The sequence below is a fragment of the Felis catus genome, chromosome F1 (genome assembly GCF_018350175.1).
Source record: "Felis catus isolate Fca126 chromosome F1, F.catus_Fca126_mat1.0, whole genome shotgun sequence".
NCBI lineage: Eukaryota > Metazoa > Chordata > Mammalia > Carnivora > Felidae > Felis > Felis catus.
Genome location: NC_058384.1, coordinates 16,209,172 through 16,223,834, shown reverse-complemented (window position 1 = coordinate 16,223,834; position 14,663 = coordinate 16,209,172). Strand labels below are relative to the sequence as shown.

Genomic DNA, 14,663 nt, shown 5'->3' with positions numbered 1-14,663 from the left:
CACAGAAAGGCTGTGGAAATATTACCACATTAATGAAAGCCAAAGACATATGGCAACTAAATGCAATATCTGACCCTAGTGTAAATCCTGAGCTGGAGGAAAAAAGGACGCTACTGAGATAAGTGACAAAACTGGAGACAAATGGTAGGTTAAAGACAAAGCATTGTATACGGGGCACCTGGATGGCTCAGTCAGTTAAGCGTCTGACTCTCGGTTTCAGCTCAGGTCATGGTTTCACAGTGAGTTCAAGCCCCACATAGGGCTCCACGCTGTCAGTGTGGAGCCTGCTCTGGATTTCTCGCTCTCCCTCTCTGTCTGGCCCTCCCCTACTTGTGTTCTCTCCCTCCCCCTCCCCCCTCTCTAAAATATATAAATAAGTATTGTATGAATGCTAAATTTAAAAAAGTATTCTAGGAATGCTAAATTTATAGAAGTTGCTACAAATAATGTGCTTATATAATAGATATCCGTATCCTTATTTTTAGGAAATACTCATTTCCTAAGGAATTATATAGGAATAAAATTGTTCAGAAAAACAATAATGTGGGTCTGTCTGTAGGTTTGAAATTGCATACTTCCAAATAAAAAGATTCAAACATTGCTAGAGCTACTGTTAACAACACATTCTCATCATCATTCTTTTAGGACTAAAATATTCAAAGTCAATAATACCTTTAATCTTTAGCTATGTTTCATGAACTTGTATGACTCAAAATTATTTTTTTATTACCACTAAGAAAGGAAAAAAGATGACAACTATAAGAGAGAATTATACAGCAGAACTTTTCCTGTTATCTGGATACCAGCAGTTAAACCCAAGGATGGGAACAAAGCACAGCTAAATTCCTGACATTCTAAAGAAAGCTGCAGATAATTGGGGGCCAGACACCTTCTCCTACACTTGAGAGGGACAGCGGTGACCATGATCCCATCAGCCAGCACCTCAACTGGCTCCCGCCTTCATCCTAGTCTACAGATGGGGAGGGAGGAGTCAGAGTCTACGGCAATCTTGATGAAGAGGCTTTTCTTTCTCTTATGACTGTCACCAATTGCTCCCACTTCTAGAAACCAAGTGAACAGGCATTTGTTTTTGTTTCTGGCTTTTTATCACCATAAAAAGGGCTGTAATAAACACCCTCAGAAATATGTCCTTCGACAGTGGTACTTTTATTTTTAATGGAATAGATTCCCTAGAATGGAGACTGATGCATGCAACTATAGATTTGGGTTTTGTTTTGTTTACTTTTATAGATGTTGCCAGGTTGTTTCTCAAAAAGGGGATATATACACACTTTACCCCTTCCCCCATATTCCCACCAGCCTGACGTGTTCTTTTTGCCAATGTGGTATCTTACTGCTACCTTAATTACATTTCCCTCTCTATTCGTGAATTGGGACATCTTTACATACATATGTTTGTTAGCCATGTGAATAGCTTTCCTGTGATTTGTTGATTCTTGCTTTTTATTTGTTTTTTTTTTTACAAATTAAGAAATTTATGTATATTATAGACATTAGCCTTCATCTGTCATCTACAGTACAAATACTTTTTCTACAACTATCATTTGTTCTTCTTTGTTTATAGGACCTTTTGTCCTACAAGATTTTGTTTTGTTTTTACATGTTCAAATATATACATAAAATATGTAAATGCACACACACACATTTGTGTGTGTGTATGTGTGTGTCTGTGTGTATACTTATATATTTAAAAGATATGTATCTATTTTTCTTAAGCCCCTGAAAGTCCAATAACTAAATGTACTTTTTAATTATCAGAGATGATTGAGAATTTAAGGTATTTGTCCTACATGTAAATAAGGGACAGCAGGAAAAAGGGATATGACCAAACAGAGCTGAAGTAGTTATTACTGGCACGGGGTGGGGGGGAGGGGGAATCATGTTTATTTCCCCCATCAACTGCGATTTTGTTTTAATTTACCATTTTAACCATCTTTTAAATGTTTATTTATTTTGAGAGAGAGAGAATGAGAAAGGGGAAAGAGCAGAGAGGGAGACAGAGGATCTGAAGCAGGCTCTCAGCTGACAGCAGAGAGCCTGATGCAGGGCTCAAATCCATAAACCATGAGATCATGACCCGAGCCAAAGTCGGAAGCTTAACCAACTGAGCCACCCAGGCACTCCCATCAACTGAGACTTTCAATAAACCAGTTACAATTAACTTACTGAAGTGGGTAAAGCATTATGACTCTCATTCTCATTTTTACACGGAGAAACTGAAGTATGGTGAAAAGACACAGCAAGTAATAAAGCTGAGAGATTCAACAGTATGTCTCTTGAAACACAACAGCAATGTCAATACAAGTTTTTGGTAGCATTTAGGAGCAAGCTGCTTACCTTTCAATAGCTAATTCTTTGTTAGAAAGTTGCTGCACTGTAATTACCACCTTCTTCTCTATTCCTTGTTTTAACTTGAAATAAAATTTCTCTCTATCCTTAGGCACAGGACTGAAATATGCAAAAAGAACAGAAATTATCAGTACAACACCACAATAAAATAATCTACTGCAAGTTTAGAATTCCAGCACCCTTATTCTTAAGGTGTGCTAAACTCATCTTGCCCGAGTAGCTAACTACCAATGTTATAGTCAGCAAAACAAAGTCACTAATTAATTTCTAAATTGGATTTATAAGAGCCTTATATTTTACTTAACAAAGGTTAAAATCCAAGATTCTTTAAATGACATCATTTCAACTTTAGTTTCTAAATTTAACAAATTTAGGAATATAGCTTATTTAATTATTTTTTAAGACTCACTATTCTGGTTTAGCTGGTTGTGTGGTTGTAAGAGCCTTTAACACACTGAAACCCAAGGCAAACAAAGTGAGAAGAGCTTACTTTAAAACATCTACAATTTGAGATAACTGTAACATACAAACTCAAGTAAATATAAATAAGAGATGGAAAAAGAGCTATGGATCAGGGGCAACTTAAATTCTAGCCTCAGCCATACTGACTATTCTATAGATATAGATATATAGATATAGACATAGATATCTATATCTATATATATATTAGTTTCCATACAATACCCAGTGCTCATCCCAAAAGGTGCCCTCCTCAATGCCCATCACCCACTTTCCCCTCTCCCTCACCCCCCACCAACCCTCAATTTGTTCTCAGTATTTAAGAGTCTCTTATGGTTTGCCTCCCTCCCTCTCTATAACTTTCTTTTTTTCCCCTTCTCCTCCCCCATGGTATTCTGTTAAGTTTCTCAGGATCCACATATGAGTGAAAACATATGATGTCTGTCTTTCTCTGCCTAACTTATTTCACTTAGCATAATACCCTCCAGTTCCATCCACATTGCTGCAAATGGCCAGATTCCATTCTTTCTCATTGACAAGTAGTATTCCATTGTATATATAAACCACATCTTCTTTATCCATTCGTCGGTTGATGGGCATTTGGGCTCTTTCCATAATTTGGCTATTGTTGAGAGTGCTGCTATAAACATTGGGGTACATGTGCCCCTATGCATCAGCACTCCTGTATCCCTTGGGTAAACTCCTAGCAGTACCACTGCTAGGTCGTAGGGTAGTTCTATTTTTAATTTTTTGAGGAACCTCCACACGGTTTTCCAGAGTGGCTGCACCAGTGTGCATTCCCACCGACAGTGCAAGAGGGCTCCCATTTCTCCATATCCTCTCCAGCATCTATACCAGACTGACTATTCTTAAGAATTCATTAAGACAATCTAAGTGTCTAAAATATAGATTATCTTAAATACCACGATTTCACTCATATGTGGAATTTAAGAAACAAAACAGATGAACATATGGGAAGGGCAAAAAGAGAGAGAGGGAAGCAAACTATAAGAGCCTTAAGGATAGAGAACAGACTGAGGGTTGATGGAGGGAGTTGGGTGAGGGATGGGCTAGATGGGTGATGGGAAGGAAAAATAAGATAAAAACAGAGACAAACCAAAAGAGACTCTCTAACTATAGAGAACAAACTGAGGGCTGCTGGGGGTGTGGGGTGTGGGGTGGGAATGGGCTAAATGGGTGATTGGCATTAAGGAGGGCACTTGTTGGGATGAGCACTGGGTGTTATATGTAAGAGATGAATCACTGAATTCTACTCCTGAAACCAATACTACAGTGTATGTTAACTAACTTGAACTTAAATACACACACACACACACACACACACACACACACACACACACACACACACACGGTGGGGTGGGGGGAGACAGATATAGATACATGATCTTATCTGAAAAGAAAAAATACCTTGAGCAATTTATCTAAGACTCAATTTCTATATCTATTAAAAAAAAAAAAGACAAAAAACTCTACCTAACAATTCTTATTAGAATTAAAGGCACATAGGGGCGCCTGGGTGGCTTGGTCGGTCAAGCGTCCGACTTCGGCTCAGGTCATGATCTCATGGTCCGTGAGTTCGAGCCCCGCGTCGGGCTCTGTGCTGACAGCTCAGAGCCTGGAGCCTGTTTCAGATTCTGTGTCTCCCTCTCTCTCTGCCCCTCCCCTATTCATGCTCTGTCTCTCTCTGTCTCAAAAATAAATAAACGTTAAAAAAAAATTTTTTTTTAAATAATTAAAGGCACATAAGTGGCTGTTAAAGAGCATAACTATATCCTATCACCTGTCTATTTGTGAACAGGAGAAAAACATTCTAAATATACAATCGAAGAAAATGGTTAAATGATGATCAAACCACCCAATATATTATTGGTACTATTAAAAATTATTTTAATTAAGAAATTTTAATGGAAAAATTCTTACATAATAAAGTTAAAAGAAAAAAAACCTGTGTATATACAACCGTATAAAAATACCCCTTAGAAATAAACAAAGGGAATAAATCAAGTATTAAAAGTGATTGTGGTTGACAAAAGTATAGCTTTTTATTCTTTTTATTATTTTACTACAATTTTCTATAATATCATTATTCATAAATATGGAGAAAATATTTTACATAAAGTATCTGAAAGCATGAGAATAATAAAACATTCATTCACCTGCCAAATATTTCTTTTTATCATTTTAAAGCTTTATACCAACATTGTATAGCCTCTGGAAGCTTTATGTTAGCCAATACTATATTTCAGGCACAATACCAACTTTTATTCTTCCCAAATAACCTCACCTAAAGTTTCCTTTTCCATCATCTTCTTTTACCTCCAAGGAGACACTGAAGGTAAACACGTCACTGTCAGGGGTAGGAATAACTGAGTCTTTAACATCAGACACTTGTCTGGAAGAACGTTTGAATGCTGTACAGAAACTATATAAAATTCTGCTTACCTAAAAGAATAAAAATGGAGATACCATTAGGCAAAAGCTTTAACTGCATTTTGATACCCCTCTCTCCTAATTTTTGAATCTATTCCTTTCCATGGTCACAATTTACTTTAGCAGATATAGTCTAAGCATATACATATACACATATATGCAAATGTTTACATGTAGTATATATAATACAAAACATTTTATATAGTTTGCTTATATTTACATAAGCTTGTATTTATATGTTTATATATTATACGTAATATATAACATTTAATTTACAAATATAGTTTGTTTCTTCAACTTTAGCATTTAAACCTGGTAATAAAGATGTTTGATTAACTGAAGTTCACAAAAGGAGCTTTATTTATTTATAGATGTTTCTAGGCCTCAAAATATACTATATTGCAACAAATGAATCCTAAGGTAATCCTAAGAATGGTGCTGGCATCTAAATATTCCCAAAGAACACACACAAACAAGGTTTTAGTCTAAGTTCTCTAAGTGCAATTTCTCTTCTCACTTCCCTTGGCTTCAGTGGGCTAGACAGTGAAGCACAAAATGAAGTAAATACTGGCGTTCCTGGGTGGCTCCGTCAGTTAAACGTCCAACTTTGACTCAGGTCATGATCTCATGGTTCGTGAGTTTGAGCTCTGCATCGGGCTCTGGGCTGACAGCTCAGAGCCTGGTCTGCTTCAGATTCTGTGTCTCATTCTCTCTCTGCTCCTTCCCCCCACTCCTGCCCTCTCTCTCAAAAATAAACATTAAATAAAATATTTTAAAAATGAAATACTGGTTTTAGCAATAAGCAAACATGGTAACATGATTAAAAGAGTTGAGTGTTATCACAGTGATGCTGTGTTATAAATGCATTGCAGGATTCCCAGTTGAAATGATTTATTAGCATTAAGCCACCTTGGTGAATACTGTAAAAAATATATGTCAATGGCTTATACTCTTTCCCTAAAGTGGAGAAGTCCTCTAAATCCCACACTTTCAGAAGCTATTCTCTTCCTTGGTTCCAAAAGTAGCATCACACTATCTCAAAATTGTAAACTTGAAGCACAAAAGAACTTCCAAATCTCTCAGGCCACCATAGGTTGAACAATGAAACCACGATGAAGAAGAGTTTAACAAAGGTCATAACCTCACACTGAGAGATACAAGAGACTTCTCCAAACATGAACAAATCCTTCCCTTTAGATAAAGGGAATTCAAATTATTCACTGAATTGTGTTAGCTTAAAACTCTTAATATTTTGTTATTTGCTTGAAATGAGAGCACTTCCACCAATAGCATTTCTTAGAAGTATGGGGTCTTTCCTCATTTTTCTATTTTTGTTGTATCCATGTACTCTACCTTTTCTCATACAGTCTATCACACTCAAAAATAAGTGGTTCTCAAACTTCCAATTGCCACACTTAGACCTATGAACCAATAGTTACATCCTAAACTGCCTTTCCATTGCCAAATTAAGTTTCTAAAATTAACTGACTTCCACACTTTTAAAGTTCACATCCAGCAGTAGTATCACGTTTGTACCACAGTACTTAACAAAAATATTTAAATATCTTACTATGTTATCCCATTATAATTTTACGTAAATGAGTAAAAACAACAAAACAAAGGACTGATATAAATAAGAACTGTAGGCCTCAAATTTTATACAATTAAGATGATGAATTCACACATTCGTTCAATAAATATTTTGGGGGTGCCCTCTGTAGACTTTGTATTATTCTAGGTGCTGGAGAATACGGCAGTGAACATGGTGCTTACAGTCCAGCGCGTGTAAGTTGAATGTGCTTAGGGTGGGTGAGAAGGAATCATTAGGTAAGCCAAAAGCAGAAATATTTAGCCTCAAGTGGATACTTACTTGATTTAGCTCAATAACTTAAGTGTTAAAGAAGAAAACAGAATCAAACAACACCCTAGAAATAAGTCACTGAAGAATATGTCTCAAGGCAAAGTATAAACAGAAACTTTAAACTACTTTTAGTTGAGTACTCCCCACATCCTAACCTCAAATAAAATGTGAAGCCTATTGTTTACTTTTTACACATTCAACTTCAGCATATTTTTAAGAAAGCATTATATGTAAATATAGGGGAATGTCTATAGATAATTATTGATACATCAGTTGAGTCAAATCCCAACCATATTTATTCTTCTTTCTTCTCTCTCATATCTCCTTCTATTTCATGTCTTAATCTTTGGCCGCACCAAAAATGTCAAGGGAACTTGGCAAATTCTCAAGTAGATGGCAAAGCTCAGGAATTTCTCTTTAAAAAGGTTATTAAGAGGTGCCTGGGTGGTTCAGTCAGTTAAGCATCTGACTCTTTTTTTTTTTTTTCAACGTTTATGTATTTTTGGGACAGAGAGAGACAGAGCATGAACAGGGGAGGGGCAGAGAGAGAGGGAAACACAGAATCAGAAACAGGCTCCAGGCTCTGAGCCATCAGCCCAGAGCCTGACGCGGGGCTCGAACTCACGGACCGCGAGATCGTGACCTGGCTGAAGTCGGACGCTTAACCGACTGCGCCACCCAGGCACCCCAGCATCTGACTCTTGATCTCTGCTCAGGTCATGATCTCATGGTTCATGAGTCTGAACCCCGCATCAAGCTCCACACTGATATTGCAGAGCCTGCTTGGGATTCTCTCTCTCTCTCTCTCTCTCTCTCTCTCTCTCTCTCTCTCTCTCTGCCATACTCTCTCTCTCTCAAAATAAATAAATAAACTTAAAAAAAAAGGTTATTAAATATATGGGACTGAGCCAACGTACTAGAGAATTATGAGAGGAAAAAATAAGACTACACTTTTCTCTTTTTGGAGAAGGACATAGCAGTACACTGACAGCGATCAAACCACATTACATCTTGTTGGTGTCTTACAAGCTGCTACTTCCAACAACAAGGTTAAAATCATTTGTGAATTCTAGAGTCTGTGAATAAGCTGGAATGGTGATCCAAGGACTGGTGAGGTACAGTATCTTCAGGAACAATGGTTATCAAGATCTACAGTTATTGAGACAAACTGAGTAACCAATAACATCATGAAAAGAATATTAAAGGGGCACTTGGGTGGCTCAGTTGGTTAAGCATCCAACTTCGGTTCAGGTAATGATCTAATAGTTTGTGGGTTCGAGCCCCATGTCAGGCTCTGAGCTGTCAGCCTGCTTCAGATTCTGTGTCTCCCTCTCTCTCTCTGCCCCTCCCTTGCTCATGCTCTCTCTCAAAAATAAACAAAAGAAGAATACTAACAACATACACCATGGCAAACATTTCTATACATGTCACACTATTTAACATACACACAAATAATCTAGAATAAGTGTATTCTTTGCAGGAGGCAATGGCTTATTGACAAATAATACAGTATAATTTTTTCCCAGAAGGCTATACCCACAGAAAGTACTAATTAAACACAAAAGGGTCTGCTGTGGTTGCTGATTTCTATGAAGAGGTGGGAGGAGAGCACACGTGGATGTGGAAAGGAGATTCGCCAAAATCTTAACTCTGGTGGAATTTTGAGTAACTTCTATTTTCTTATTTATTTCAGTATTTTCCAAATTCTCAAATATGTATTACATGTGAATACTCCAAAAATATTGCTATTAAACAAAAAGGTATTTACTTAAACGACACAGCCACTTTTTCCAAGATAAAGCCTTTTCATTAACATTGGGGAAAGAGAGTGGACTCTGTCAAAAATACCATATGTTAAGAAAATGTTCACCCAAGAAATAGATGTAAGAAAAATCATTCTATAAGACACCCTGAGAGAAATGTGTTAAATTTTTAAAAAGAAATTATTCAAATATATTACTCACTGAAAGGAGCTAAAATAAGAAGCATATCAAACAAGAAACTTTTAAAAAAAGTATAGAAATTTATTAATGGAAAATACTAGTAACAATTTCAGGATTAATTTCCAAATTAAGGCATTTTGCTAAAATGCCATCTCAATAAATACATGTTTAGAAATAATTTCCCATACATGGAATAAGGTTTCCTTAATAGAGTGGCATTTGAGCAACCACACCCCCACCCCCCCCCCCCCCACAACAAAAAACAGTGCAGGGGCACCTGGCTGGCTCAGTCAGGAAAGCATGCAACTCTCGGTCTCGGGGTCATGAGTTCAAGCCCCACACTGGGTGTAGAGATTACTTAAATAAGCAAATATTTTTTTTAAATGCATTATGAATGAAGATCCTGGGGTGCCTAGGTGGTGGTTTCAGCTCAGGTCATGGTCTCACAGTTTTGTGAGTTCCAGCCCCACATCAGGCTCTGTGCTAGCAGTTAGGAGCCTGCTTGTGATTCTCTCTCTCCCCTCTCTCTGTGACCCTCCCCCACTCAAAAATAAACTTTTAAAAACAAAATTAAAAAAATAAAATCCTGAGAAAGCTTAGGAAAAAAAAAAAAAAAAGAATGAAGATTTTCCCAATCATACCCTTCGTATTTACCATGAAATACCTCTAAATGCCTTTAATGCCAGATAATAACCATGCTTCTAAAATGTAACACTGAGAATTGCTAGTAATAGTTAGTGTTAAGTATTTTAAAACATACAAACATCAAATCTGCTTTGAGAAAAATTGTGAGAATGACATAATAAATTCTTAAAGAGAGTCAACTAAGCCTTTTAAAAATATATTTTAAAGTTTTATACAATGTATCCATAAAGATGCAACAAGGATATGTGCCTCCCTGGCTTTTTTCCACTATGTTTTCAGATATTTTGTTTTGTCTGTAATTTTTAAGCAGAAACATAGCACATCATTTTCCCTACACAAAATCAGTGGCATCAATATATCTCTGGTCAGATTCCCCAACTCTTTTGCCACAGGTTATCAAGATGCACTCCAGCAGAGTGGTACAGACGAATATCCAGGGTCATCGAGTCAAATGTAACCTACCCCTCCTGCGGGAACACCTAATCCTATGTCACAGGTCCAATAGAGCTGTGACCTTCACTGGATTCCCCCTAACACTATCGTTGCCTGCTGCTTATGGGATTTTACAGCGAAATAAGAGCATCACAGGGACAGTTGGTAGTGGCAGCCATGTCACTACTCCTGCTTGAGAAGATGTCATCTTCTTGCCTTTAACTGACAAACCACTTCAGATCTCATCCAGGATTCTGCAACCATGGAAAACAAGCAAGTTAGTGACACTGCTGCACGGCACATATTTAGCCAATAAGAATATCTGTCACTTTTCCTGAACTATCTTTGCCAACTGTTTGTGCCCATTAACAAGGTCCCAAAAAGTAAGGGCTGAAGTTGTGCCTTCACCACAGAACACGAAACCTGGGAACCAGATAACCAGATGAGTAAATGCAACTAAAGACCTGAGATTCATTAAAATAGGTAATTATTTTTGAAGGGAAAGAGGAAGATGTTGGACATCTTCTGTAAAAGGCATGGGTAAAACTCAAAGGTGGCTGGAACGTGAGCTACATGAGCAACAGATACCTTTATAAAGCATAATGAAAAGAAAAATCCACACTTGCTTTTTACAATATTTAAGCAACAGGAAAGTTGTCACTGAAAATAATATGGGTATTTCAGGGTCAGAGACTTCCATTTAAAACCCAGCTCTGTTGTCTCTTCTCTTAGCCTTGAGATAAATCAGCGGTAACCCTACAATTCATTAATCAAACCAGAAGTCTTCTGAGAATAAGATGGAGTGCTATTAATAACATAACTGGACAACAGACATAAACTAGAACTGTTCCAGGCAAAGAGGAGCACAAGACCACTAGTCAAAATAAATACTATCTATATCATGGAGATTTTAGAGTATCAAGAAAAGGCTTATTAGCACAGTTCCTTGCATAACCTCCACATTTATTCTGGGTTAGTTTTCATTTAGCAATAGTTCTAATAATAAAGTTTAATGACAACTGTCATGTATTTCTCCTTCAGAGAATGAATTTTACCACCAATGTCTCATAATGGAACACTTGCAAAAATGTACTCTTAAAAAAAAATTAAATAATACGTGGACATCACTTTCCCACAACCTGCAATGTACCAAATACCCTCTCAATTAATACTATTTAATACCATATCCAAAATGGTCGGGTTGAGAATTCCCCGCAGCTTTGTCCGCTGCTTATCCACTGTTAAAGCTCTCAAAAATGACACACTGTTCCCCCACCCATAAACAAGATGCCACAATCCAAAAAGAGTTTCATACCGTCACAATTATGAAAAATGCTTGCAAGCCAACTCCCTTTCAATTTCCTTCTGCAGCAGTGTTTCCACCTCTCCAAGCAACAGGTTCTCCAAGTCTTCCAAGTTCATTTCCTCGCTGTTGAGTGCCAATCACCCAGAAATCACACAGGTGTGTTAAATGCCGCCAGGATGAAATGCCAGGACTCTGCCCACTGCTTCCCCACCACTCCTCTAGTGGAGTTGTAAGGTTAGAAATAGGCCCCTTCCTTCACAAACACATTCATATTCTGTCAACATATTTATGTTCCCTGCCTCCTAAGTGCCAGGCACACCTGTACTCACTCACTCTATCACACCTTTGACCAAGCAGTCAGTATACACATAAATACAGAAATGTGGGCATGAAACAGATTCAGAAATACTTTTTAAAAAACAAACTTGGAATTTCTTATACAGGCCATGGGTTCTGGCACAGAACTTGTATGGCTACAATCTAAATTATGTGTCTATGCATGTTCATTTTAGTGTAAATAAAATGTATTTAAAAAGAGAACTGAGATATTCCTCATGATTAGTATCAAACACACAGAAATACACCTCTGTCATGTTGTGGTCAGAAATAAACTCTCAGAAGTCCCATTAATACAATGGTTTATTTATGTTTCATGGCAAACAGAAAATAGAGTAGCTGCTTTTAGCATTTCCTGCTGACAATTTTTGTTTCCAAAAACAAACACAGCTGAGATTTGCCCATCCAAACCCATTTATCAATGCCTTTAAAATGGTTGTAAGCAGTAAAGTTCTAAAAGTACAACCTAATTACACCTGAAACTTATATAACACTGTATGTTAACTATACTGGAATTTTTTTAAGTGCAACCTATTTTTAATTTGGGGAGAATCCAACAAATACAGAAAAGAAGGCAATTTCTCCATGTATTTGACAACCATTTGATTCTGAACTACTTCTCCGGTCTCAGAATAAACCACCAGTTAATAATTACTAAAGGAAAGTTAACTAGTATCTTCAAAGAACTACAGGTTGATATTCCTGCTGTATGCGAGATTTGTATTTTTAATTAGGCCAGTTCCACAGAGCAAAAGCCATCCTCTGAGTAAATGAACATAACAAATAATCACCAGTGAAAACCACACAGATCTACGAAACAACCTTAATCCAATATCTAAGTGAAAGCAATATACAACTATCAGTCCCGGCAGAGGAAACATGTTTAGAAAGTCACATGGACCAATCGACTTGGGAAAAATAATAAAAGAGGCCCTTCTAGGTCTGAGCAATTAGTACCATAGTAGGGTAGGAGGAGAGCTCACCAAGCAGGATTTTTCTGTTACATCTGTTAAATTGAGTGTGTCCCACATACAACACCACTTTAATACACAGTTATCAGGTTAAGCTTTCCGTATTGAGTTCTCAGCCATTACAATTTTTTTTTAATGTCTACTTATTTTAAGATAGAGAGCAGGGGAGGAGCAAAGAGGGGTTGAGAGAGAGAGAGAGAGAGAGTCCCAAGCAGGCTCCACACTGTCAGCGTGGAGACTGATGTGGGGCTCGAACTGATGAACCATGAGATCATGACCTGAGCCCAAATCAAGAGTCGGGTGCTCAACCAACAGAGCCACCCAGGCGCCCCTATGCCATTACAAATACTAAAGTTCTCTTTAGAAATCTACTCCAAATTTACATAATAGAGTATATGGTGATACATACTAACTTATAGGACAGTGAGAGTAGGGTTCAAAAATATTACCCTAATTCATCTTGATAGCAAATTGCTACAATATATTATACTTACTGCCTCTTTAATTTCACAGGAGAAAACATGTATCTGAAATTCTTCTGAACCATGGGAACTCTCTGTAAATGCAACACAATTGCTCTCTGTTGTCCCATCATGTCCACGTGCACAGAATAACACCTTGTAAATTGGAAAAGAAGCTATCTCCACATTGCTGGATTGGTCTATAATTCTACAGAACAGTGACGAAAAATAAGATAACATATTAAATAGCAAAGAACAAAGCGAAGGCAAGCAGTTTTACTATACTAATAACATAATCATCTTAAAATCATAAAAATAACCTGGTTATAAAATATAATAATAATTTAAATAAAATATTTTAAATAAAATAAACTGGTTAAAACAAATACCATATTTTGCTATATGTATCTATGTATATACACGCACATACACAAATTCCTCACCTTTTTTTGACAATTACCTCATTTCTATATTTTCTGTGATCCAACTCATTTACTCCCAAAGCCAATATATACTGCCTGATCAAATCCGTCACTCATCCCCAAATGCTAGCCTTTTCTAGCCATCCCCGAATGGTTTCTATGTCAAAAAGAATGCTACTACACAATAGCACAGACCAGACCTACAAAGTTTCTATTTACAACAGTAAGTTTATCCAACACCTACGTCATTGCTAGACCAAGACCCCTCTTACCCCAAAGCATAAAAGGTCAGAGTGGTTACAAAGTTGAACTTAATAAAAGAATTTAAGAAAGTAAAAGCAGTTTGTGGGATTTAGAAGCAAATAATTCTGACTTTCCCTATATAAACCCTTAGCCCTAGATTGATCTAAAATCTCAAGACCACATCAAAATCTCCCCAATTGTGAAACCAAGGGGTACCCAATAGGAAGAGAGAGGCAAGTCAAAACACTAAGTCTTTTGTCAAGGTGTGTTTGGCACTTTGAAAAATAAAAATACAACTTTAAAAGGCAGTCTGCCATTTTCTAAGATATATCATACAAATAATATATCTACAAAACCCTTTCCTGAAAAATTCAAAGCATTTTTACCAAACATTATAAATTTATATTGCTATTATTTTAGCACTTAGAACTAAGCTAACACTTTTTCATTTTTTTTATTATTTTAATTTTTTTTGTTCTACCTGAATTTTATTTCTCTTTGATCTGTTTTCTTCTGTGAACATGTCCCAGTTTAAAGGGATCATTTAATTAAAACAACAGAAATTAAAGAAATAATTTTTTTATTTATTTTTTCATTATTTATTTATTTATTTATTTATTTATTTATTTATTTATTTTGATATGAAATTTACTGTCAAACTGGTTTCCATACAACACCCAGTGCTCATCCCAACAGGTGCCCTCCTCAACGCCCATCACCCATCCCCCCTGCTCCCTTCCACCCCCATCAACCCTCAGTTTAT

At 36.8% G+C, this 14,663-nt stretch overlaps 1 protein-coding gene across 9 annotated transcripts in view; it reads right to left on the bottom strand.

Annotated features, from left to right (window-relative positions):
- The window catches only part of RABGAP1L (RAB GTPase activating protein 1 like), a 762,235-nt gene that overhangs the window by 671,112 nt on the left and 76,460 nt on the right, over positions 1-14,663 (bottom strand). For 8 of the 9 annotated variants that reach the window (XM_023247520.2, XM_023247522.2, XM_023247521.2 and 5 more), the window contains 3 exons: positions 13,269-13,443; positions 5,135-5,292; positions 2,359-2,469 (listed from right to left, as the gene is read on the bottom strand). In XM_023247520.2, coding sequence (XP_023103288.1) covers positions 2,359-2,469; positions 5,135-5,292; positions 13,269-13,443 — 444 coding nt within the window. Of the gene's footprint in view, positions 1-2,358; positions 2,470-5,134; positions 5,293-13,268; positions 13,444-14,663 lie in introns of those variants that run through there. The other variant, XM_045049367.1, reaches the window with a different exon arrangement.